The following is a 25,701-nucleotide window of genomic DNA, read 5'->3' as shown; positions in this document are numbered from 1 at the left end:
AAATTGGAATCGAATTTGCATGGAACTTTATGGGAAAGTACGGAAAATAAAACGAGAGCACAACAGTCCTCCATTGAAAATCCACGAGAAACCATCTCCGTCAGTGTAGCCGGTCGCCACCGGTCGCCCACCCGGAGTGAGAGTTCGCGGTGCTTTACATAGATGACGCCACAGAAAAAGAGAAAACCGAGGGGGAGACAATCCGGTCGCTCATTTGGCTCTCATTTCCCCACCTGTCTATCTTACACCCTGCCCTATACATTGTTTTGTATGCATTTAACAACTTTTTTATCTTTTACAAATAACGATGCCTTTTGTTTTTTCCTTCAGCCAATTTTCGCCGTCTTCACCTTAGGCTTGGTCGTGGCTTGGCCGGCTTGGCCACATTGTGCTAACAAATATGGTGGCTGTCGTCGTTTTGCGGTTGTTGCACCGTGATCTCCGGCTCCCTAAATTTTTAACGCTGTTTCTCGTTGTATTCTGTGCCCATGCTAACTGCCTTCTAGAAGGTCGGTACCCGCCCTCATCATCTATCCACCACCTTAGCATACTTCGAGCTCGCGCTAAGCGGTTGACACGGTGGCTACGCTGGGACGTCGGTGTGATTTCTAATGTGTCGTCGTTTCCACTTGTCCGGGCTTACAGATCCGGACCTATCGGCTGATGCCGCCCACGCTCTGCAGCATTCGTCAAGTGCCGCTTTGCATCACCCGCTCTACCCAAACGATACTGTGCTTTCCAGACAGCCCCGGAGCAAGTCGGAGTTTGTGTTCAACTTTGGAGAAACAGCGCAGTAAGTAACCCACCCGCGTGCCGCTGACAGTTCGTGAATTCGATAAGGCCAACTTGTGACCCACGAAACAAAGGAAAATAAAAGCGCTCCTCTTGGATGTTTAACGCGTCGAGGTGCGTTGGGTATGGGCCAGAGCGCTGTCTTTTTGTGAGCATATCTACCTCTCATGCCGTGAAACACACAACTTGGCACGAGGCAAGGTACTTAGCAAAGCAGTGGCGCTCAGGGGCGGATTGTTGAGCACAATCAAAAGCAGGGCAGAAGACTTCCGCTTGAGTGTGGTGCGCTTCCTTATTACGAAAGAACACGCAGCCACCACGTAGATAACTCGTCCTACCTGTGCATAACCGCACTGAAGGTTTTGCAATATTTCCGAGATCAAATCTATGCACTATGCGTGAGAAATAGTCGCTTATAACATGGTCAGAATTAATTCGTGTCAGCAATAAAAAAATGCTGCGTAAAAAAAAAAATAAAAAAAAAAAAAATAAATAAGCAGATGGGAAGAGTTCCACATGCACCCGGTAGATGGCGCCAGTGCTTTCTCGCGAAGGAAACGCAGTGCACTCGATCACGTTGGAACGCAGATCTGTGAGCCAGCCTTTACAGTAGAAAGTGTTGTTCTCAACTTGCTTCCTCGCCGACTGCTTAATTGCAAGAGAGCTGCTGGCACGGCCGCTGCTGCGCGACGGCACTTCGGACGGATGCCTCGACGGTTTCCCCTGCCAGCAGCTGAGTGCTGAGTGCCTGGCGTGCCAGTTCAACTACTCATGCGTCTACGGAGAGGAGGTCACAGTCCTGTGCGAACCTCGAGCGGGAGTCAAGTGCGCCGTGAGTCTGGCCGCTCGTGAACTCAACATTCTGAAACGACGGGAAATCCCCGATACTAAGAGTAAAAAAAAGCCAAATGCTAAGCCTCTTTTGAGACTCAGTGTTTGTCCTGTCCCTTGTTTTACCTTCGGGGTTTTTAGTAATTAAGTGCAATTTATTCCAGCTCGTCGTGTGCACTTACTTTTTATTCAGGAAATCTCTTTCGGCAACAGACGTCAATCATATCCATGTTCAGATGGGCTGCACTTTTTGTTGTTTCCTCGTAAAAAATTGGTAGAAATTGTTTCTAATTTCTTAATCGGGTAACGCCGATACCTGGAACTTTGATGTCTTATCCGAACGAATGGAACAAGCTTTTGGCAATGTGTAGTTTGTTCTTGCAGCAAGAGAAGCGCAGTTCGCTGTTCTCAGCCGATACGCTGGCCTTAAGTTTGTGTTAGAGGAGGGGGCTTCTTAAACATTGATCTCGAGTCTGTCGCTTTTGCTGTTCACTTTTCTTCCAAGGAAGCAGCGTGTAGCAAGTCACCACTGTGCGTTCGTCCGCACATCTTTACAGAACAAGTCCCCGATGTTTGAACGCAAGATGGTGTGCCGCTACTGCTACCAGACGCCGAGCAGCGACCACGTTTGCGAGCACAACAGCACCTGCCAGGTGAACAGCGCACCGCGACAGCGCTACATTGCGCAGTGCACGGTCCGCCCAAACGTCCTCTGCCTCGGTGAGCTCTTCCGCAAACTACATTCTCAAACCGGGTTCTTAAGAACCCCGTGGTTCCCCAGAGTTGCCTCCCACACCTCCCAAACTTCCTCAATTGTCCCCATTCTTAGTAAAGTGTTTCTCTAGCTCTATTTTTTTGAGAAAATCGTCCAGTGTTGCATAACTCTCCTTATAGGTGCATTATTGTTTACAAGATTTCTATTTTTCTCTACTACTTATTGCAGCGATGCCAGGACAGGGTGGGTTCCTTGGCTGTCACAAAAGAGAGAGACGGGCACCGTGGGGTTCTCAAATTGAATTTCTAGGAACTCAGTTACTTGTGATCTTGACCTTGATTTCTTTACTATTGTTGCGGATGGAAAAGGCTCGACAAACATAAAAGTGAAACTAAAGGTTTAATAGACCCTTTGCAAAACGTACAGCGCCACGACGGCAGGGAATTTTGGGAACCCTTGGTACATATCATGTGCTTTCTCGTTGCCCCTCCGCGACTGCGCGCGCGTCCCGGCAGCTACCGCTAGCAGCCGTTGCAGCCATCCGCCTCCCGCCGCGTCGTACGTTGTTGGCAGCGTACCGTATCTGGCAGCGTAAAGGCATCGCGACAGGTGAACCTATTTTGAACTTATTTCAGTACGTTATTCGTCGTAACTTACCTTTACATATTGAAATGTCACTGAATCCATTTAGTTTGCACCGCAACCGTGGCAGGTTTCCGCCAGGTTTGACAAAGCGTTGATGCAGCAGACGACGGAGCCGGAACAAAGGAGAGAGATGAGAAAGGGCAGCCGCCGTTGGCTCGTCACTCGCTCAACTCGGCTGCTCAAAAGTCGTTGCCGTGGTAACCTGCACCTGCTCGCATATGCCACGTGGTCACGTGGTAGCGGGAGGAGGGGCGTACCAAGGACTCCCATTATTTGTCGCGCGGCGCACGCGGGCTTTTGGGATTTTTGCAAAGGGTCTATTGGCAAACTTGAAACAGAAACAAAACAAAGAACGAGCATTGAGAAAGTGGCCGCAAGTGTCCAAAGCGGCATCAGTGAGCATTGAGGTGTCAGCGTGGGAAACAGAGGCGTCCATATTTGTTAGCCCTCACTACGAACAAGTTCAACTGTACTCTTGAGCTCTGCATGATGTTGCCTTTATTGGACTTCAGAGAAGCTGTCGACCACCGATGTCTTGTTGTTTTGTTTCGTTTAGGAAGGAGGACGTTTCTCAAGAACAACTTGTGCAATTGGACCCGGGGCTATAGCTGGTGGACAGCACTTCTGCTCAGGTGATCTTGCCACTCTTCACTCAATAGGCCACTGGCTCGTATGTTTTGCGTCGTTGCAAAAAATGGTAACTTTGAGGTGACATAGCTCTCTCGCTTTGCGGTGTCATGACTTTTGTCTAATTTCGCATAGGTGTAGCAGATCAGGTGAGCAAGTATAAGCAAAGGGAACAGGTAGAGCGTGGTGTGCACCTTTCAGCTCGGAACATTATTTATTCACATGCGGGGTGTGATCAAAAAGTTCCAAGACTGATTTTGTATCGTAAAAAGAAGGCAGCACAGTGATGGGCGCGCAGCAGTCGACAGAAGGACCTTCGTGTGTCGTTATGCTGAAGGGCGTTTCTTTATGAACATTTTGAGCTGCGCTACGCGAGTTTCTGTAATCGCGTGCACGATCGCAATGGCGATTTACCGTAGACTGCAAACCAGAGCGAGAGCAAACAACAATTCTACGGCAAACTCGGCAAATATGAAACAGAGACCTTTAAAATGATTTGCCAGGCTTGTGTCAAAAAGCATTGAATTTCGCAAAGTGTTTTAAGTGGCACGGGCGTTTCAGGAACGGCAGAACATTGCTGGAACACGAAGAGCGGTAAGGCCACCTTATCAAACCTCTCCTTGACTTCAGGGACGTTCTGCCATTCTTGAGGCGCAAGTGCCACTCAGAACACCTCGCACACCTCACTGATTTTTCACCATAAGCCTTCTAAATCGCTTCAGAGGTCTCCGTTTTAGAATCGCAGAGTTTGACGCAGCATTGATGTTCGCTCTCGCTTTGGTTTGCAGTCTATGGAGAGATGGCCATTATGCTAGTGCATGTGGTCAAACAAGCTCGTGTAGCGCAGTTCCAAATGTTCACAGAGCGCCGCCTTTTGGGATAACGAGGCACGAAGGTTCCTTCTTTCGACTGCTGCGCGCGCGTCGCTGTGCTGCCCTTTTTTTTTATGCTACTGAATCAATCACGGGACTTTTTGATCACACCTTGTAACCTATTTTAACGTAAAATATAATGTTCAAGTGTTTTTTTTTTTTCTTAAGTGCTATTGTTAAAAGGCAATGAACCTGACACACAAAAAACGCACCAATCACAAAGAGTATGCAAATTTCTCCGAGGCAGTCTGGAGCACTGTACCCAAAAAGGCCAAGTTGATTTGCTAGACCATTTCCCATCATAACGACAGGTTGTCCCAAAGATTAGCTGACAACTCGATAAGTGTGTCATGAGGTCGTACAATGATGAACTCCCTCTCCCTCCTCCTAATCTTTTTTGGCTGAAAAACAAATTTCACGGAGTTACCTTTTTTTCTTTTTTTTACTCAGAACCTTTACTTTAGTAACGAAAGACCAGGTCCTTGCGGAACTTTACTAATTCCCCTTTTTATCCTTTGAATTAAGAGCACGGTGTAAGATACACTCTTTAGGTGAGGACACGGCGGGGCTGAAAGTGCGGCGCGAGGAATCGGATAGTGTTCGTTCGACGGGCATCCGAAAGGCTGCATTATTCCGCGGCCACCGTGCCCGCGGCTGACAGTATCGCCGGCGGCCAAACGGCGAAATGGTTTGAGAGTGAAAAAAAATCATCTCGTTGCCATGACACCCCGGTACACCGTGGTCTTTCTGCACGAGCGACAACCTTGCTGGAGCTCTGCGCGTGCGGAGCATGAGGCGGCACGAGCCGTCTTTGCCGTGCCCACGGGTCGACGAATCATCTGCCGGCGCCGCTTGAAACCATAGTTAGAGAGAGAAAGAGAGAGAGAGTGAAAAGCGAACTTTATCTGCACTGCGCGAGGAGCGTGCTGTCCTCACCCGAAGAGTATTATCTTACACCGTGATTAAGAGATACGTAGGTGCATCTTGGATTAGCTTTATGTTATTTTATTGAGACATACACATTTCAAACTCCAAAAGCATAGTTTTTTCTTTCGACAAGCAAATCTTGTAAAAACTACTTCGCGCAGCGCACGAATAATGCCCAGCACTTCCTTTTTTTGTATGTAGCAACGAGTATAGTCGTGTGACAAAGTAGCGTCTCTTAAAAAGCAAACAATGACCCCGGTTTCGGTTACCCGCCAACACCAAGTACTCAAAGACGAAATTCCGAGCAATACGTGGATTTAATGTCAACACACTTCGTCCGAAGCACCAGGCCCATACTGACTGGCGCTTTTCACCCGCAAGCGAGTCTACTTCGATTGCCTCCTCTATACTGACAAGGCCTGGCAGATTGCCACGAGAAGCGGCCGCCGAAATTAAAAAGGTGGAGCGGCAGACAACGGATGAGAGGAGAGCCACGTGACTGGCGCCCCGCTGAGGCGAGATGCTGAACCCTACTTCTCCCGAGCGAACAAGTGTGTTTCGGGTCCTCGCCGCCGCACGCTAACGTTGCAACGAGTACGACGTTAGCATGCGTGGCGCCGAGACGGACGCGTCTGCCGGTTCGTGGTGGCTCTCGGTGAGCTTCAGCGCGTTTTCCGCTTGGGCCATTCAATGATCCACTAGAGATAATGTAATGCGCGGGTCTCGTCTTCTAAATACTTGTTGCCACTTCGAGAATGAAGCAAGTTTTCCGCATTGTTCGTACGCCGCGTAAAGTAGTTCTTAAAAGTTTTGGTCGTCGGAGGAAGAAGCAAGGCGTTTGAAACGTTATGTCTTGGCAGGATAACTTTACGTCTAATCTAAAATGCACATACATATATCTTAGTTCTCTGCATGAACAGAGAAATTAGTAATGCTCCGCGAGGAGCGAGTCTTTTTTTATTTCCGTCGTTGATTTGGAAGCGAGTATAGACGGTATTGGTATTGACTGCCGCAATTGCGCCGCGTTGCAGCATCGTGCTGGGCGGCTTCGGAGCCGACCGCTTCTACCTGGGCATGTGGCAAGAAGGCATCGGAAAGCTCTTCTCCTTTGGCGGTCTCGGCGTGTGGACTCTCGTGGACGTCGTGCTCGTGGCCGCGGGGTACCTCGGGCCCGCCGACGGATCACTCTACATCTCCTGACCTCTTGTCCTCGCTGCGTGACCTCGTACGAAGTGTCGGCCGAAGATCCGCCCGTCCGGTATCGCGGATCCACGGGTGCCGTGGGAAGGAGTGCGGGGGTTCTGTGCCCCGGCGTAAGGGGAACGCGACAGAACAGCACACGACATAACAGCACGGTCAAAACAGCACAGCATCAGAAACGGCAAGCGTCGAAACGGCACGCGACAAAACAGCACGGCGTCGAAACAGCAGAGCAACGAAGGAGCACGTGCCAAAACACCACGCGACAAAACTGCACATCAACAAAACAGCACGCACGTAAGTGCACATTGTTTTTTGACTGGAGAACACATTATTAGCAGCACGCACTTAAATGAAGTATGCGCTGGTAATGTGTTCAGCAGAACACGTGTGCTGCTGTTACATTTCATTATCTACAGTTATATGGCTTTAATATATTATTACCCCTGTCGTTATATTCTATTACCTACTTATAGCTTGTCGTGCATGTTGAAAAATATAAAACCTTCCCACCGCAAGTCGTTGAAGGTAAGTTTCTTGCCGTCTTTTTAATGACTGATTGATTGTTAATCCGTTAACGTTTTATATCGATACAAATGTGGCACCCTATTTACCCAAAGGAAGAATAAAGATCACAATTAACGAGTTTAATGGAGCTGATAAACAAATGGTCCACAGTGGCATCTTGTTAATTCAAACTCTCTTAATTCAAACTAACATGCAGGTTCCATTCTAACTCGCGGCAGTTTAAACTTTGCTTTATTCAAACGAATGTTTGGTCCCCCTTAAATTCGAATTAATGAGATTAGACTGCATTTTACATACATTATGGTTTTACACATAGCTTACATGCAGTAAAAATAGCGACAGCCCACAAGAGTGTCGATGAGGAGCTGCGTGTCATACTGGGACAGGAGGTTGCTTAGTCTTTGCGAGATTCTCGCATACGGCTTTGAACCTGATAAGGTGCACTCTGTTTGGCCGTCACTCCTCTTCTCCTTTGGGTACATAGGGCGCCGCATTTGTATGGATAGAAAACGCTAGCAAATCAACAATCAATCAGTAGTTAAAATGACAGCAAGAAATTTAGCTTCATTGACTTAAGGTTCGAAGGTTTCATTTTGCCGAACATGCACGAAAAGCTACGAGTAGGCAGTAAAATATAGCAATGCAGGTAATTAATAAACTCGCAAAAGGGTAAATAATAAAATGTAACTGCAAAACACATGTTCTGCCGAAGTACTTAATAATTAGGTGCGTGTTCCTCATAATGTCAAACAGCAAAAAAAAAAAACAGCGTGCATTTACGTGCGTGCTGTTCTTTTTTTTTGTTGTGCACGCTTTGGCACGTGCTCTTCTGTCGCTTTGCTGTTTTGCCGTGTGCCGTTCTGACGTGGTGCCTGGCATAAGATATACGTGGGTCCGGACGCATGGCACAATGGACGCCGCGACGCAATCGACCGGATAAAGTTCCGTCGGCACGTGCCAAAGTAGCCCGTGCCGACAATGTCTCCGGATGGCGGAGCTGGGGGAGAAAAAGAAACAAACAAAAGCAAAAAAGTGTCTCGTCGTTGTGGCTTTCGTGCACAAGCATTTTCCGCTCGGCGCGTCTGCTTCGACCTCGACGGATGCCGTTTCAAACGGCGCGCCGGAGATCCGTCCGCTTCAATGCGCTCGTAAGACTGTTCTTGCCACCGTGGAAGCCGAAAACTAGGGTCAAGAACGAAGCTGCGTCCAAGCGTACCGCTTGTGCCAAGTTTTACGTGACGCAGCACAGCCATAAAACGAGCGCGTCTCCCGTGAACAAGTGCGGGAAGCCGGGGCCGCAACGAGCCGCCATCAGCCGCTTATTGAAGAGTCGTCCGGTGCCACCGCTTGCAACCGAAACAAGGAGAGGACTTTAGCGGGGGGGGGCACGAGCGAGGAAAAGGGGCACCGCACGGCGGTATCGTAGCAACCGGTACTGGCATCCCCATAGTGTGGTGTACCTCACGGCAAGTGCCGCGCGACGCCTACCTTTACCGCTCATGTGTTCCACGCTTTTATCTGGCAGCTGCGACACGCGCGATGTTCACACCTACGTATACCTTACACCGTCGTCTAAAGTGCTGTCTGTCTTCACGACGCTTGTCGTCCGGCGTCCCAACTCTGGCGAGCCCGGAGCACGACCTGTCGACGGGGCGTCTGGAGGTTCTTTTTTGTAATTTATTCCGAGATCTGACGTAGGATGTACCGTATCTTCGACTTCTGCTTCCCTTAAAGCCCGTTTGCGCGTACACCACGGCGACGGTTCTACTTCGGCGCTATTAGTCGGCGCCGAAACGGCAATCGTCTCGCCGAGTTGCCGACTTTGCGCTGCACTACCAATACGGTGCTGCATCAATGCTAAGTTTCATTCGAGTTGGCTTTGCACGGGCACCATTCCTAGTGTTGATTTAGCATTACACCGTTTGAGTGAACCGGTCATTAATGCTATTATTGCTGGGTTTTTTTGTTTGTTTTCTTCTTGTACATAAGAACTTCTTTTGGAGCTAGTCAACGGAGGTGTGAGGTCGGCACAAGACGTGTCTGCACGGATCCTCGTGCACTGGGGCAGGTGTTACTGGATTTGTCCGGACTACTTGTTTCCGTCTCCGAGAGTCGGCTCGAGCCTGCCAGATCTTGCGCATTTTGGTTCCGACAGGCTCGACACAATTTCCGAAAATTTGATATAAAGTCTTCTCATCTCAACGTCTTTGTTTTTTTTTTTCCTCAGTGTGCAGCCCTGGCAGTGATACGTTGTCACGACCTTCTCTTGGGAAGGGGTCTTTCTGCCTAGCGCGTCCTCAAAATGAGTGTGAACTCGTTGTTTAGGATTTCCTGTTCCTAATCCCCCTTACCTCTTTCAGTTGCTCTATTGCCATTAAGATTCAATTGGGGGATTGCCATGGGACTTGTAACTTGGCCATCAGCAGAGCAAGTCCGTGTAGGGCCCACAAATGGAGCTTCCGATAATGAGGACAACTTGACAGAATGCAGAACGTTGTTGCGGGGCCACCTTATGTAGACCATTGCAACGGTCGCCTTCTGCGCATTGCCAGCTTCATCAGCTGGGCTGTGGAATGCATTTTGAACATTCGCAGCTGCTCTCTTACGTGAAATATTCTATGCCGTGTGTGCGTCCAGTGCCCAGTGGCATGCCTAGGTGACTAACGCCAGAAAGGTGTTCATGGCGTGCATCAAACGGATTGAACCCACTTTAAATAAATCGGGAGAAAATAAGCTTTGGATTGCAGCACGAGACTATTCTACTAAGAAGGTGTGACTAGGAAAACTTTTAGCTTTATACATGTTCTTTTGGAGTGTCCCTTTAAGGTGATGTGGACTAATTCACATGTTAGGTCAAACGTTGTGGACTAATTTAAAGTCGGACTTAAAGGAAACAGAAAAGGGAGGAAGAGAAGTTCTCCTGGGCTTACCCTGTTTTTTTTAAAAATCAATTGCACCAAAGATCCTCAGCAACATTCTTTTTAACTCGGAACATGTTAAATGCCTGCGTGGAAAGATTAAACGGGAGAAGGATGAAACCGTTCATTCTTTTCGTTTAAAAAGCAAACTCTTGTTTCATATCTAAACTGTAAAGTAGGCACATTTCTGGAGTAGCTTTCAATTTAAGTCCTAACAAGTACAGTAGTCGCACTGATTTAGGCTCAACGTAAACACTATATGTTGTCACCGCATCAAGCTGTACTGTGAGTGGTAATTATAAACAAAACTACTAACTCTTGATCACGAACCAGAGCACACCTTGATGTATTGGGCATTCGAAAACTGACTAGAACGTACAACTCGATTACGTTTTGTGAGTAGTAACTGTAATCATGCACATTTGTTACCTTTCAGGCAAGTAGCTGTTATCTTAATTACTTTTGAAAAGTAACTCTTACGGTGCATCTTCCACAACAAAATAAGATGCCTTGTGCCAACTAACTACTCTAGTTGACGAGGTGGCGGTTACAAAGTGAATGTATCTATTAACTGCCCCAGCCCCATGCACAAAAAATAATTGCACCATTCAGTACAATGTCGCCTCTCCAGGGTGCTAGTATGACTGCGGTTTGTCAACTTTGTTAACAGGCACAGGGAAGTATTTTTGCTAGCAACACGGTCACTGTTAAGTGGTACTTATCAACAGTCACGCGGCATGTCTTCTGCCAGTTATCGATGCTGAAGCATCCACAGGATCCTAGCGGCTGGCTCATTGGAGTGTGGCCTCAAGTATCATAAGGCAACAGCGAAACCTGGTGCTGCGGGCCTTTGGCATGGACCTTCAATCTCTGCCGTCACCAGCATCTCTAATTAAGCGCAAATAAATATCATTATCAACATACCACACTCACTGATGGACACCATTGCGAGCATTCTGCAGTCTTCACAGTGCTGCGGTTTATTTTTCAATTTTTTAAAATAAATATGCGGTAGGGGAGTAACGTCCCAGTTTGTATCTATCTAACGACCACGAAGAACTGACTGAGATAAGTCACTTTTGTTTCGTACATCGTGAAAATAGATTTGGTCCAAGTCTTATCTTGGACATGACCGGAGACCGAAATAAACAGTACAAGTGCTGCAGACTTTGTTCGATGTGTGAAGACCGATTTTTGCCCCGCGACTGCTCCGCTAAAGTGCAAAGAGGGGAAGGCTTAGTGTGATCAGCTCGTCCCGCTTTGCCTAAACCGCGACGGACCGCACACGCAGTCGCATCTCTGGCTTCCTTAGAAAGCCGCTTCATTTTCCGATGCAAAAGTCCTTGAAGATGACATCCAGGATTTCTTCCGAGAACACCTTGCCCGTGATCCTGCCGAGGTGCGCCAAGGCCAGACGTAGGTGCTCGGCCGCCACCACGACGTCGCCATGCACATGGGAGCCGAACCGCCCGAGACTCTCGAGGCAGTGCCGGAGGTGGTGCCGATGCCTTTCCTGAGTCAGTGCCGGGCTGGCATCTGCGGGGTTTCTGCACCTGCGCGGTTTTCGAGGTTCCTCCGTCTCAAGACCGGAGCGGATCGTCTGCTGAAGCGAATTTGGCGGCTAAGACGCGGCGAAACGCTAGCACGAGACGCCAGCACTCACATTGCCTCCAACTTGGCGGCGAGTCTCGCGACCAAGTCCGCTATCCCCTCGTGCGTCGCGCAGGAAGTGAAGACGCAGTCGTGCTCGCCGCCTGCAAGTCGCTCCCGGAGCAGAGCTCTGTCCTCTTGGGAGAGGAGGTCCGTCTTGTTGACGACGAACAGGAGGCCTCCCGGGCACGGCTCCACGCCCAATTGGTCGAGATGAGCCTCCACGGAACTGTCCGCCCCGTCGGCACAAAGTAGCTCCCTGCAATCCGCCACGACTAGAGCCAGGTCCGCGGCGGACGCCCTGAAAAGCGCAAAGGCACGACCAAATTATTTGCCACGGTTCCAAGTCCCGAGGGTACGAAGAAAGAACTCTGGCAGGAAAAGCGTAAGAACCAATAGTTTGTTGCAACTCAAGAAGGTAGGTCGAGGGAAAGGAAGGCCGGGGAGGAGGAAGCAGACAGAACGCTGGATCTCGGCATATACCACGTGCTTTGCCAACCCCAGCCTGCGGGTACGATGCTGGCATATAATGAGCCCCAGATCCCACAGCCATTTGTTCCGACAGCAAGTTGAACGGTGAATGCTGGAACTAAAATGCTTGTTTCGTAGATTCTGAACTTCGACAATTAATTCTAAGCAGTATTTACCAAAAGCGTAAAAATTGTTGCACAGCCCCTGCAAAGCAGACCTGCGTCGTCTACTCGTCGGTCTGACAGGCGCCCCTACCATCGCCGTGCCCTAAGGACGCCCTCCGTCTCCACGGGGTCCTTGCTGGTCCGTAAGCCCGCCGTGTCGCAGAACACCGCGGGGTAGCCTCCAATGTCCAGTGGACTCTCGACGACGTCGCGCGTCGTCCCCGCAATCGGAGACACGATCGCTGCATCCCTCCGACCTACGGAAAAATGGAGGAAAGCTCACCACTGATGAAGCGTCTCCGTCACTGGCCCCGGTGATTTCTGCGCGAACGGTTCGAACCATGAAACGATCCTGAGATGCAGTTTCTTTCAGTATACTGTAAAACCCTTTATTTTCATAGTCCTGATTTGTCGCGAATTGGACAGCGGGGTTATATTCGCGGTTATTAAATTTTGCGAGTTCTAAAGGCTGGAATTTGCCTCTACAGGCATTAGAAATATTTGCACCCACTAAAGTTTGCAAATATTACAAGTCACGAAATTCGTGTTTGTTTAGCCAGTCAGCTGTAATGTGGGTGTCTGGTCTTTTCGCTGTGGATGACAAATTGAGCCAGTACAGTACCACCGCTAGCCCGGGGTGTTTACCGTGCGTCACACAGTGGTGATTACACAAACTCCCACCGATACGATGTTCATCCAGATCGAAACGGGCAGGGGCGTAGTTTGAACCCAGAATCTCTGGGTTCTGCGGCATGGGCTTTTGCTCCGCATGCTCAGAGCTTCATTGCATAAGTGCACTCAGCCACCATTTTTCTTCGGTATATCTCGTATTATAACAGATTTGAGCCAGTAGCTTCCTTTTTACTGAGCATGCAGTATCTTGTAAAGAGAGGTAAAGCATTTCTTGTAGTGGCGCAAGCTATCGATAGTATCAATAGTCACCAGAAATCTGACTATCGATAGTGGACTATCGAAAAACTATCGACAGTCGACTATCGAAAAAGTATCGATAGTCGACTGTAGAAAAACTATCGGTAGTCGACTATCGAAAAAGTATTGAAAGTTGACTATCGAAAAACTATCGGTAGTCGACTATCGAAAAACTATCGATAGTCGACTCTCGAAAAGCTATCGATAGTACTATTGATAGTCGACTATCAAAAAACTATTTTTAGTCGAATATCGGAAAACTATCGATTGTCGACTATCGTAAACTTACCGATAGTTCTGCGACACTAGTAGTTTGCGTCGTTCCCTCTTCTCTTTTTACCGCTTTATTTTTTTCAAATGGGACATCAATTAGCCCAGGCACTTAACAACCCAACTTTGGTTCAGCTTTCAGTGGTGACGAAGACGGGAGTTTGGGCGAAAAGAGGAGAAGGAGAGGCGAGCAGCGGTGAGGCAACTGTGCTCGCTACTCAAGAAGGTAGGGCGAGGCTAATACCCGTGCCACACGGGCAACTCGAATGTCGTCTACAAAGAATGACATTTGAACGATCGGCCAATCAGCGCGCGACGCTCCGGACGTGGCGCATTCCATGCTCGACAGATCGCGAGCCGATTCGTCGATCACATGAATGTCATTCGTTGTAAAGAGCATTCAAGTTGCCCTTGTGGCACGGCTATAAGATGGGCCGGGGAGGAGGAAGCAGACGGAACGCTGGAGAAGAGATGAAGAGATGGGGAAGCCTCCTTCTCTCTTTAGCATTCCATTTGCTTCCTCCTCCCCGGCTCGTCTTACTCTTGCCCTACCTTGTTGAGTTGTATTGGACAATAGTAGTGCAAAACTATCGATAGCACTATCGATAATATCGATAGTCGCGAGAAATCTGACTATCGGAAGTAAAAAGAACTATCGATAGTCGGCTATCGAAAAGCTATCGATAGTACTATCGATAGTCGACTATCGAAAAGCTATCGATAGTACTATAGATAGTTGACTATTGAAAAGCTATAGATAGTCGACTATTGAACAACTTTTGATAGTACTATAAATAGTCCACTATCGATAGTTCTGACACACTGCCGATAGTTTTGGAAAAACTATCGATAGTATTGATAGTCAATTTATCGATAGTTTTGCATCACTAATTTCTTGTTGGTAAAAGAAATTGTATTAATTTTTAAATATGTCGAAGCTAATTCATATTATTTAAAAATAATGTGTGTTTTGTATCCATGGTACACCCAAGTTTTGTCAACATTCAGCCCCTACAAAGTAAAAGCCGTGCCATGATAAAAACTTTGCATAATCAAATCGAACGGATACTTTCTCTCTATCGGCACATAACAAGCTCAAAACAAGGTTGTAAGGTACAACATACTATGTATCTGAGAGATTACATCATACTTTTTTAAAGCTGAGACTGCATAGTCTTTCCCTTGTCATCCTTTTGTCTGCTGAAAAGCGAGGCTGAATAGGTGATGACGTCTTTACCCACTGCATTCTTTTAGTGCCTTTACTCCGCAATGCCGAGACGGACGCAACAAGCTTTTGCGCGAGTGAAGAAAAGACTCCTGGGTACTTTACACAAAACCCCATTCCCAAGTGCCCCAGCTCACAGAGGGCATTGAAGAGGCTGCTCTTTCCAACGTTGGTCCTGCCAACAATGGCGACCTTCACGCCGCTTCTCAGCCACTCGCCCCTTCTCCCGTCCGAAAGGTGGTCCTGGATTTCCTTCGCCAATCTTTCCGCCTGGGCTGCAGCTGAAACGTAATTCTAGTTGGCTTTTACAGGGAAGCTGTTATGCGCTAGGATCTCGAAAAAAATGTGTCCATGGATGTTAACAAAATCTTTCCGTTTAAATGATGCTCCTTCGTTCCGATTGGTCGTGGCAAGTATAAATAAAAAGAGGGGGCAACCAGCGTAAGTCGGCCTCCCGTGGCACTATTAGATGGTCGGGTCCTGATCCCTTGTTATCATATACGGTCACCCACTTATCTCAGCTAAGAGTGCGCTGTGACAAGGCTGAGGGCAGCACACACCAATCTAACCTTCTTTCCTTTCGCTTCTGCAATGCTGACAAGAGACTTGGGCTCAATCGGAAAAAAGACAAACGAAGTCGTGTACGCGTCTTCATTGCAATCATACGTAAATCGTGTAGATGTCTTACAGTTGTCGTAAAGATAACCGCTTTGCTGGTCCTCCATCTTCACGTAAAAGAGATGGGCTGTACAATTTCTTTTATTTTTTTTTTATTTTTACACTTGGAGCCATTGTGGAAGCGAACACAGCAAAGCATGGCACACCCTACTTTGGGTGCCACCTAACGAATCCCAACAAAACATGCGTCAAGCTTTGCAGAGGGTTGATTAGAAGGTTTCAGTTGTGTTCATATCTTGCATTAATCACAACTGTAATGCTCGAAAGTGAGGGGTAATCCTTACAGATTAATAAAGAAAAAAAGCAAATCGGCTTCCTTTGTCTTAGCACGTTCGCCCAGAGACCCCCACACTGTGCTAAATGTTGCTATATTGTAGAATGTTTCTACAAGTAAAATCCTTTTCATAGCTGTTGATCGGTAATTCTTTGTAAGTTTGCTACAAGGCCTGCAACAAGCTGGCAGAACTGCATGTAGAAAAAGAAAAAGTTGATATAAAAATGAGTCTTCTACTAACCGGAGCCCAGAATCGCTTCGTCAATGCCCTGGTCTTCGCTGAAGTCAATGAAGGCTTCAATGTTGGCGAGACACTGCAATGGACGAGTGATATTGGACATGTTATGTTGAAGTATAAAAAAAAAAAAAAAAACAGTTTTGTTTTTATGTAAACCATAGTACTCCCAACATTTAAAGGCCTAAAGAGTGGCTTGTATGTCGTATGTGAGAAAATTAACTGATGTCACCTCAATTGCCAGCACTTGACATGCTTGCCAGAAAGTGCATCATAATGCCTGAATTCAAAAATGTTCCAAAAGTGTTCCTGAATTGCAAAATACGACTTGGGTGGAATGGACACCATGAATGTCAGGATCACACCTTCCACTGAGGAGCCCAGAGGCGTGACGCCAGGGTCACTTTCTCAAAACACGCATTTGCAGTCACTTTGATGGCAAGAGTGACATGTCTTCTCAAAGTGCTATACCTTCTTTAGGTTGTCCATCCAGCCACGGTACAGCTTGCTGAGGTTCCCTTCCATCTGCGCCAGCGCTTGCATCCTCTGCGCTTCTGTCTCGGCCTGCAGAAGGTCGGCAAGACCTTCAACCTCCGCGAGGTCCATCTTGCCGTTGAGGAAAGCCCTGCGATTGAACGAAACCAACCGTCTAGCCGCCCAGGACAGATCTACCGTGCCGGCTGTTCTAGGCTGACAAACACGCTGCATCTTTCTAGGCATCAACAGGGTGTGACCCCAAATAAAAATTTACAGGGTTCTTTTTTACCGGAAATATAAACTATGCACCGCTGAAAGCTCGTCCTCTGTCCAAATTTAGCGCTAGTGGAACAAACCAGAAGCCAAAGTTTCGCTCATAAGATATGAGCGAATTTCTGAAATTTTCAGTTAGGAAATGGCAGCTGACGAAACCTTTGAATACACGAAGCTTAATAGTATCAGTAAACGTGAACGAACATCATTTTTCTATTGAAATTTTCAGAAAATCATTAAGAACTTTTGAATCAGGTAACGGTTAGTTCTGACCGTTTGGCACCTGGTTTGGACTACTAGCGTTACATTTGGACGAAGAATGAGCGTTCTGAGGTGCATAGTTTTATTTCGGTAATAAAAGAAAAAATTGCGGAGGCTTAACTTGGTTATGCCAAAATATACGTAGCGTGAGCTTATGCACACAAAATGAGAGGCGCTATCAAGCGGTTCCAGTGCAGCATCAGACTTGGCTACTGCGCAAAGGAGGCGCACAGCTGGGCACGTGGCGGCGCCAGTGCGTCTGCCACGGCTATGATGTCACTCCTCTGGAATGAACAGACCGGCGAGGCAGGCGTGGCGGCGGCGGAGCGCGCGGCAGCGGCAGCTTTGGCGCGCCAGCTGTGCGCTGTGTGACGTCACTGCTCCTCGCGCATGCACAGACCGGCGAGGCGCGCGCAGTGGCAGCGGCTTTGGCGCGCCAGCTGTGCGCCGTGTGAGTTCACTGCTCCTCGCACTTGCGCAGCATGGCTGTTTGACAGCCACGCGAAACTGCTCAACCTCGGCCAGTGTAGCTCACGCTACAAAAAACACCAATATTTTTTTTCTTCTTGCGACACGCTGCAGTTGCCATATCAGATATATTGGCTTAAAGGCCCACGAGCGGACTCAAGATCCTGCAAGGCAGAAGATACTGCTTACTATGAAGGAGGAGGGAACAGGCAACGGTGGACAGAGTAGAAGGGGGGAGAGGAGAAAGCGAGGGAAAAGTGGAAAGTGCGAACTGGTCGCCAGTCTTTAACACTAAAATCAAATGTCAAAATGGCCCCAATGCCCATTGCTTAAAAAAAATAATTTTTTGCTGGGGTGTGGAGGCAGATCTGTCTGTGTATTTAATTTAACATGTATTGCTACTACGGGATGCCCTTTGAAGACCCCAGGCTTGCAGTGGTACAGCAGTGGCTATCCCCTACAGCGGGGACACCACAAGCCCGTCGGGGTTGACCAAACCCCACGCCGCCTACACAGACGCGCAGCACAAAAAAAAATGCAACAGATACGAAACTTGCCTCTGGGTGAACTCTCCTGGCTGCGCCTGTCGCAGGTCTTCCATTTCGGAAAGGGCCTTCAGGACACCATTAACCACGGCTGCACCGCCATGCACATGAAGCTCGCAGCAGTCTTCGCCAGTGTAACTCCGTGGTGCTGCAAGGTACGAGGCTAGTATGTTAAACTGAACAAGGGCAGTTTGCTCAATGCCTCGTATTAATTTACCTCGTGGTCAGGAGCCATGTTAACGACTTCATAAAGCTGCAACTTCCTCTACCGCTTCACGAAGTTGCCAGAAGCGAATCGGCAAATCTGAATAGTCGGTCGGTCACTTAGTTTGACATTGTCAACTCAAATTTTCTATCGAGTCCTATGGGCAGACATGGGAGAGCTGGAGGTGTCCTCCTATGTATTATTTTCCCCCAAGACAAAATATTTTTTTTGTTAGGAATTTTTTAACAGCTGCCATCTAGAATCATGCTGAGTGTTGGTAGGCAGGTTTGGACAACAGAGTAACCATCATTCGGTGGTTTTACGAGCGAGGTGCATTGGCATGGTCATTACTCTTTGTGATCACCGGCAGGGTGAGAATGGCAGAGGTGTCTTTCAGTTGTCGCACCTCCAGCACAAGCTTCCTACCTTCGTTAACACTTTGGTGACTCGCAAGTATGCACGCATAGCCAAACCAGAGCCGAGGGCGACGAGCTCATGCTGAAGACATCTAAAGGAGACGCCCTGTCCTTCCTGCCCTGTCAGTGAATATTGTAAACTAAAGTTGCATAAAATAATTTTTTTTGTCAAATTTTTATTGAATGGCATTAATACCTGGAAAGAATGCGCGGTGACCTAGGTCTTTCCCGACCTCGACTGCGAGGTTGAAAACAAAGGGTGTCTAATGGGGTACGCCGACCGGGCTTGGCGGGTCTAAAGTGGCTTTCCGTATTACTTGCCCTCCCAGAGTGTTTCATATTTCACGCTGTAAAATTGACTAGACTTTACTGTCATCGGAAAAGACATCTCCTTACACTTAACTATGGGCAAGAACTCCACTTATAAAGGTATTGATGCTGTCGTTCATTATGACCCTGCAAAGTACGATAGTATCCGCTGGGAAGTACCATTATCCAGACAGCACGTGTCTACGAAATGCATTACGGAGATATCGCGCATAATTTCGACATTTCCTATGCATGGTATTATGCAAGCATTAACAGCACATTCACGCAGAGGCCATAAGCGGATCTTGCGCTACACTAATTGCTAAACGCTAATACCAGCGAAACGGTGGCATACATGGAAACCAAATGACAATCGCAGTGTCCAAATGGACCCCGGACTTCGGGTGGATCAGTCTTCGAAGGAGGGCTTTTCGTGGAGCAGCTCGTTTTATTCGTGCCATGCGGCGAAGCACACTCGCTGTGTTGGGACCGGAGACTCTTATTGTAGCTAGGGCACTCCTCACGGCACCCGATGACAGCGCGTAGATTGTCGAGGTAGATTTGTTCCTGCAAAATGCGGCATTTTGGCGAATGAGACCGTTCAAAAGGTTCACAACCGCGAAACATGCCGACATGCCTCCGTTCCATCGGCTAATCTTGACTTTTGGATTGCTGCTCAAACATGGGAATTTCGAAAATCCGCTATATTAGTTCTTTCTAGAAGCTCAACCTTCCTATATAAAAATTAAAACAACTTTTATTATAAAAATAAACAAAATCAATTTATGCGACTTTTTTTTAGTGGCATCAAAGTGTAAAGACAACGAAGAGCGACCATGCATGCGGTAGTCACTTGAGTTGACCCGAGTCAACGTCTGGCGCTTTTTATTGTGACGTCACAGATAGTTTTTGACCGACTAGAAGGAAGTATTTGAAGCAAATAATTCAACCAAACAAAGGAACGCAATCCCATTGAGGCGATGCAGAAAGGCGAAACAAACCAGACGACCTTTTAGTTTTCTAAGTTTGTGTATCTTCCGCGGTATATATTTTTATATTTAATTATAAAGTAATAATTAATGCTATAAATTATTATATTTATATACCTTTTACGTAACTTTACGTTTTGGATTGTTGCACAAAGTCGTCCTCTGCCGCGCGTGGTTGAAGAATCGCCTTTTACCGCTACCTCGTTGACTTGTTCAGCTTCGGAGTATTTTCCGATCCTATGCACATCGTGATCGGCGTTTTTTTTAACGCCGAAAATTAAAACTCATTATCAGTTTACACACCTAATACGCGCAAAGCATGGATCAGAACGGCTCGGGTGAGAACGGCAGCATGAAGGGGTAAGTTAACAATATTTTTCTGCGTTACGCGCCACCGTTCGAATCGTTGTAGGGCCGTTCCTTTATTCGTTTGTTCGCTCATCGCTTTCAAGTAAGATCTAAACAAATAAACACATTCTGCCACCCCGTGTATCACAGAATTCATTTTAGACGGTGCTTGAAGATTTCGTTGCAAGTTTCGCAAGCGTGACGGGATAGATTTTTTTCGTAAACCAGCCATGGGAGATGTGCGATAGGGTTGTGAAAATCACAGCCGCGTGGATTTTATTTTCATGCATATGCATTCGTTTATTTCAGCCGCTTTTAACGCAGGGGGGCTTGGAGCCTGGGATTTTATTTTGGAAGCAGCGGAGGGGTATTTCGCAAATCTATCGGGACAACGAACGAACGTTTCGTGGAAGTCGCACGCGCGCTATCTCTACTACGCATGCGCGAAAAGCAGCTCTCTCAAAAAAATGAAAGCAAAAAGAAAAAAAAATTGCACGCTGCGTGTTCGAGCGAAGCCTAGCCACCTGCAGCTATGAACCGGTACGATTTTTGGTTTTATTCTTTTGGAGAATCTGTTAAAAGCGCATTAAAATGAGTGGTTCACCGCTTTTGATTCGCAACCACGCGTTTGGGAGTCGTAGGGCTTCCTGAACGCTCCACCGAAGCCGGCAAATGAAAAGAAAAGCGATCCGCCATTATTTCGTGCACCTTGCCGTCGAGCGTTTTCTTTTTTCAGATGGTGTGACCTGCGAGGAAACAAAAACGAGAGTATTAGTGACGAAAAATGATGATAAGCAGATGGTTTTTGACGACCGATTCGATTGTTCTGCGTCCTTTAGAAAGGCCACCGACGTAGTGGCGGGAGATCGTTGCGCACGGGCGCCTTTTTGTGGAGTTTTGTTTTCATATTCTGTAAGGTTGGCGGCTTCTTGAAAGTGAGGCGCAAAGAATCGTGGAATGGTTTGTAATACATAGCGAGCGCATCCGGCGTTCGAGTTTGGGGTCAAATTTCTACATGTCTCGTCTAACATATGTGCTGAGCGCGTGGCGCTTGGCAGAGCTACAGCGCTATGTCCGGACATTTCATCGAACGCCGTTTCATCGAACGTCTTTTCATCGAACGCCGTTTCATCGAACGTCTTTTCATCGAACACCGCTTAGTTTAGTAGTTATGTAACCGGTATACTTGCAGTGTTGGGAAGCAATGCTGTTATTTGTGACAATTTTTTTTAAAGATGTGAACATATTGTTTTTTAATGACTACCAAGTAAAACGGTACTTTTTCGCAGTGCTGGGGAAAGTATATACAAAAAAATCTTCAAAAATAAATTAGAGGTTATGTACTTCCTGTAAAATGATAAGTACACTGGGCACAATGTACTTAAAGTGCTATAAATACAGTATACGTGCAAAGTAAAGTACAAGTATTTATTAACACAATTTTCATGATGTTGTTTCGTTCCCCTCTACAGTGTTCTTTTGTTTTGTTTTTAGCTGGTATGCATTGCCCCAGGGATAATTTGGGGTGAATCAGTTAATTTCGAAAATGGCGGCTGCAAATGTTGTGTAAAGTTAAGTGGTTAAAGAGTAGCAGCTGTAGTCGCGAACAGCGAAAAAATCGGCGACTAAGGATAGATTCGTTTTGCGGTATTCACGAGCGCGAAGCGAGTGGGTGACTATCTAGTCACAACTAACAAGCAGAAGGGACATAAAAAGATAGGTGACGCATACGCATACTTAAACACAGCTGCGTGAGTGGGTATCTTATCGTATAAATACTAATGTTTGAATAAAAAAAACAAAAACGTAAGGGTGCAGGCGAGCTGGTGAATATTAACCATGTTAAATTAACCTAAGACTGGGGTAGAGAAGTTGTCTTGTCTATTTTCCCACGTCGTCTGGTCTATTTTCTGTCCCTTCCACGTTTTGATGTTTCTTCTCTAATCCAGTCTCAGGTTAATTCAACATGGTTAATCTTTAAATGTTAATCAGGAAGGAAAAGAGTTAAGAGACTAATTGTATGAATAAAGGTTTTACAAAGAAAAAATAAATAAATAAATAAAAATGCAAGGAAGAAACACTGAAGGCCGCATTGCCAGCGACATAAAAGATGGAAGCACCTGTAAATGTGTTTTTTCTCGTCGTCCAGCTCCCTGCTGAGATCTCTTTAGCGGTATCTGCGACCGTAGAACATGGCTACTTACACTATGTTTGCTCGTCCAGTTCTTTCTAGATGTGTCCCCCATGTTCCGAGACAGTAAGTGCTTCGTTAGCTCTGGCGGTCAGCAGTGATCGAGTCGGTCATGGCACTGAACCGCTAGTCACCCATTAAACATCGGCTAAACTAGTTATACCTATGGTTCGGAGTTTTCGGTTTAAACTGATAAAAGTACGCCGAATCCATTTTCGGAAATTCGGTTTTAACCGAAAAAGGTCAGTTTTTAGGTTCGGAATTTTTTATTAAAACCGATAAAAGTATGTCGAATCAATTTTCTAAAATTCAGTTTTAACCGGAAAAGGTCACTTTGACCTTCCAGTCGTACCGCAGGGCCGTGGCGAAAACGTAGAACGACAGTGTCTATCGAAACGTGTCCGAATGTATGGGATACACGGATGCCATCACGACGTTTTGGTTTAATGTGCGCACCATCGATCGGAACTTGAAGTCTGAAATGCTTCATAACTTTGCCATGTACGAGCATGTTTTCAAACTCGTTTTAAGGAAGACTGATTTTATGCAAGCTCTGCATGCTGTGTTGAGCTTCACAAAGTTGCACCGTGTCTCTTTTGGGTGGTCACAATTGGTTGATTGGCCGATTTTGGCTCAGGCAGCGCTTCCTCTCCTCAGCCCGCCAGTGTCCAGTATTAGTGTTGAGAGGGCATTCTCGAAGCTCAGGGCCATATAGCAACAGGAAGGAAAGAGGAGAACCTGGGAATGTACATCTGGGTGTACCATTATAAGATACCGCAATCCCGAAGTACAGAAGGTGAAGTTCTATGTTTTTCGGGCATAGGCTTCATATCTGACTTCTTCGTGCTTCTCAGGTTTTTCCTTGTTTCTTCTAGAGCTGCACACATTTATCAAATAAAGTGCTCATTTCTTTTTCAATGTACCTATGCCGTTATTCTTTGAGTGATCACAAGTATCAGAGCTACAAGGATCATCCGATCCGGTGTCCGTTGGTGTTTATTTTATATTCACCGAAAAAAGCCGATAAACTTTTGTGGGCATAAATATACGCCGAAAAACACAGAAAATTGAATTTTAAAATAAACACCGAAAAAAGTACGCCGAATTTTGAAAAAATAGAAACCGAAAACGCAGAACCTTAGTTATACCCCATGACTAAGATTTGTTAGTCGGCTTACTAGTTGCGCGGGGCGACTAGACCCTAAACACAACCGGTAACTACCAAGCACTCACTTAACTGCGACTATCGCTCGCCACGTGATCATTTTAGTCGATGACGTTGCTAGTCAGTGGTTAAACAGGTGCTACTTGCGCCTGGTGAATACGGCAATAGTTGTTTAATACCGCAGTAAGACTGGCACATTAAGGCCACGGTCCCACTAAATGTGGCAGTTTAGGTACTTTTTGGCAGGTCATTACTCATCTCCTTTTAAATACTGTTTTGTGAGATTGATGTCATTTGAAAAGCAATGCAATCCTCTTTGATTTGATATTATGTATATGTTGGTTTTTACTGTTCATGCAGATTTGTAGCGTTGCGAATATGATGGCGCGGACCTTCACTTGCTCCGCTAGTTCATGTTTTATAAACGATCCATTAAAGATAACACGGTTCCAATCTAGCAGAGGACATACTTAGAAGTAGTTCCCATCACTGCTATTTCTGCGGCATCGTCTCTCAGATTGCCCACTTGTTGCCGGTTGCTTTTTACTCAAAGTGTAGCTATGTTTTGTGATTACTGAACACAAATCAATTCACATTGTACCAGTTGTGTGGGAAGGGAAAGAAATCCCCGCAAGGCAACACTATGCACAACATTTTGGAGCACGGTCTTGCATAAGAAAATATTGTCACAAATGACAGACAACGAGGCAGGCCGACACTGGAGCAACCATACTCCATTTCACCTTGCTGAGAATCGCCATAAATGCCACGAGTCATCGACGCCAATAGAGCGCCATGCGAGTGTCACCCGATTTGGACATATCTAACACGGTGATAGTTTGTTCTGGCGTGCACAGGCATGCTGCGCTGCCCTTCATTTGTAGTTTGCGGACAAGCCCCCAGACTCGTTGCTCAAAAAGGGTCCATTTCACTGTCTGGCAGCGCTGGTTTGCAGTGCCAATTTGGAGTGTAACTGCGAAGAAATTGGTGGAATATTTCTTTTAAGATGTGGCTTTGAACCTGATCTCTGCAGGGGCTACTACAGGTCGCGGTCTCGGTCTCCGCTCGACCACAGCCCGGACCGCGGTCGGGACGGGGGGCGCCCCCGCCGGCGCTCCGACGTTCGCCCCGAGCGGCGCTCTCGCGCTCCGTCGGATCGCAGGGTGTACGTGGCGAATGTGCCCTTCGATTGCAAGTGGACGGACATCAAAGACCTGTTCCGCGACAAAGGTCAGCTGCCTGACGTCAGTTGGCGTCTCCAGAATGCACGTGGAAACGTCTGTCACTTTTAGCCACAACACAAGGTAGCCCGATGCTGGGGCAAGGAGCACGAAAAGTTCTAAAAGTAGAAGCGATGAACAAAAGGAAAAGAAAAATCTAAATTATTTAAATGCAATTTGTCTCTTCTTTTTCTGTGTCTTCCACTTTCAAAACCTTTTTATTTCCTTGTCCTAGTATCGGGTTTAAAGGCTGTTTCGAGCATTTGCGTTTCCTTGCCTTGGGTGCACCTCCAGTCCATGGTGGGTAAAATAATCCTGCAAGCGGAAGTGCACAAAAGTAGGTGAAGGAGTGTACTCTTTGTTGAGGCTGTTTGAGGCGCTCTAACTGCATGTCCTCGGAAAGCGTTGGAACCTCTTAATATCTCTTGCAATGAGGGAACACTAGTTCCATCTATTAAGTAGTTGTGGACGTTCACTTTCTCTTTCGTTTAACTTTTGACGATGTTATAAACGACAGTTTCTCATAGATAGCATGTGTTTTTGATTTGCAAATACCGAAATGGAGTTCCAGAGTCACCTCATAGATGGTGCTAGTGTGTATTTTTGTCGTAAGAAATTTTAAGAGGTTTTAAGGCATAGGGTTCTAAAAAGCTGCAAGTGTGTGAACGGAGGAGTGTTTGCTTGCATTTACTCGCACCATGTTGAGATACGACTAGGGGTCACCGGACATCCATACTTCGTATGCCGCACGAAAGGCTGCTCCTTGTAGTGGTTGCCACACTTCATACAAAAGTATGGATGTCTCGATGGCTCGTGGTCCTAACTGGACGTAAGCCCTTGGAACAATTGCAACTGTGTGAATGGGCCCCTAGAGGTGCTGGC

General features: G+C 46.8%; 3 protein-coding genes across 5 annotated transcripts in view; 2 read left to right on the top strand and 1 right to left on the bottom strand.

Annotated features, from left to right (window-relative positions):
* The first annotated feature begins 376 nt into the window (after positions 1-376).
* On the top strand, positions 377-9,339 carry LOC8043626 (TM2 domain-containing protein 3). The gene is made up of 6 exons (XM_029974527.4): positions 377-509; positions 646-793; positions 1,453-1,624; positions 2,181-2,343; positions 3,540-3,615; positions 6,441-9,339. Exons 1-6 carry the CDS (start codon positions 401-403, stop codon positions 6,607-6,609), a joined length of 837 nt encoding a protein of 278 aa, XP_029830387.3. The 5' UTR covers positions 377-400; the 3' UTR covers positions 6,610-9,339.
* On the bottom strand, positions 9,108-19,776 carry LOC8043616 (tRNA modification GTPase GTPBP3, mitochondrial). The gene is made up of 8 exons (XM_029974528.4): positions 19,262-19,776; positions 17,989-18,124; positions 16,424-16,577; positions 15,959-16,031; positions 14,903-15,046; positions 12,432-12,597; positions 11,719-12,006; positions 9,108-11,608 (listed from the first exon to the last, which is right to left on the bottom strand). The coding sequence occupies exons 1-8, from the start codon at positions 19,539-19,541 to the stop codon at positions 11,377-11,379; spliced, it is 1,473 nt and encodes a 490-aa protein (XP_029830388.2). The 5' UTR covers positions 19,542-19,776; the 3' UTR covers positions 9,108-11,376.
* Positions 19,777-20,075: 299 nt separating this feature from the next.
* The window catches only part of LOC8043614 (myelin expression factor 2), a 29,867-nt gene continuing 24,241 nt past the window's right edge, over positions 20,076-25,701 (top strand). The window contains exons 1-2 of one of the 3 annotated variants that reach the window (XM_040207493.2): positions 20,076-20,255; positions 24,633-24,829. In XM_040207493.2, the coding sequence (XP_040063427.1) occupies positions 20,215-20,255; positions 24,633-24,829 (238 nt within the window). In that variant the 5' untranslated portion in view covers positions 20,076-20,214. Of the gene's footprint in view, positions 20,256-20,697; positions 20,784-24,632; positions 24,830-25,701 lie in introns of those variants that run through there. The other 2 variants (XM_029974530.3, XM_040207492.3) reach the window with 2 other exon arrangements.

Source organism: Ixodes scapularis, unplaced genomic scaffold (assembly GCF_016920785.2).
Source record: "Ixodes scapularis isolate PalLabHiFi unplaced genomic scaffold, ASM1692078v2 PGA_scaffold11__112_contigs__length_91849675, whole genome shotgun sequence".
Classification (NCBI taxonomy): Eukaryota; Metazoa; Arthropoda; class Arachnida; order Ixodida; family Ixodidae; genus Ixodes; species Ixodes scapularis.
The sequence above is the reverse complement of the archived record's forward strand: the minus strand, read 5'-3'. Positions and strand labels throughout refer to the sequence as shown.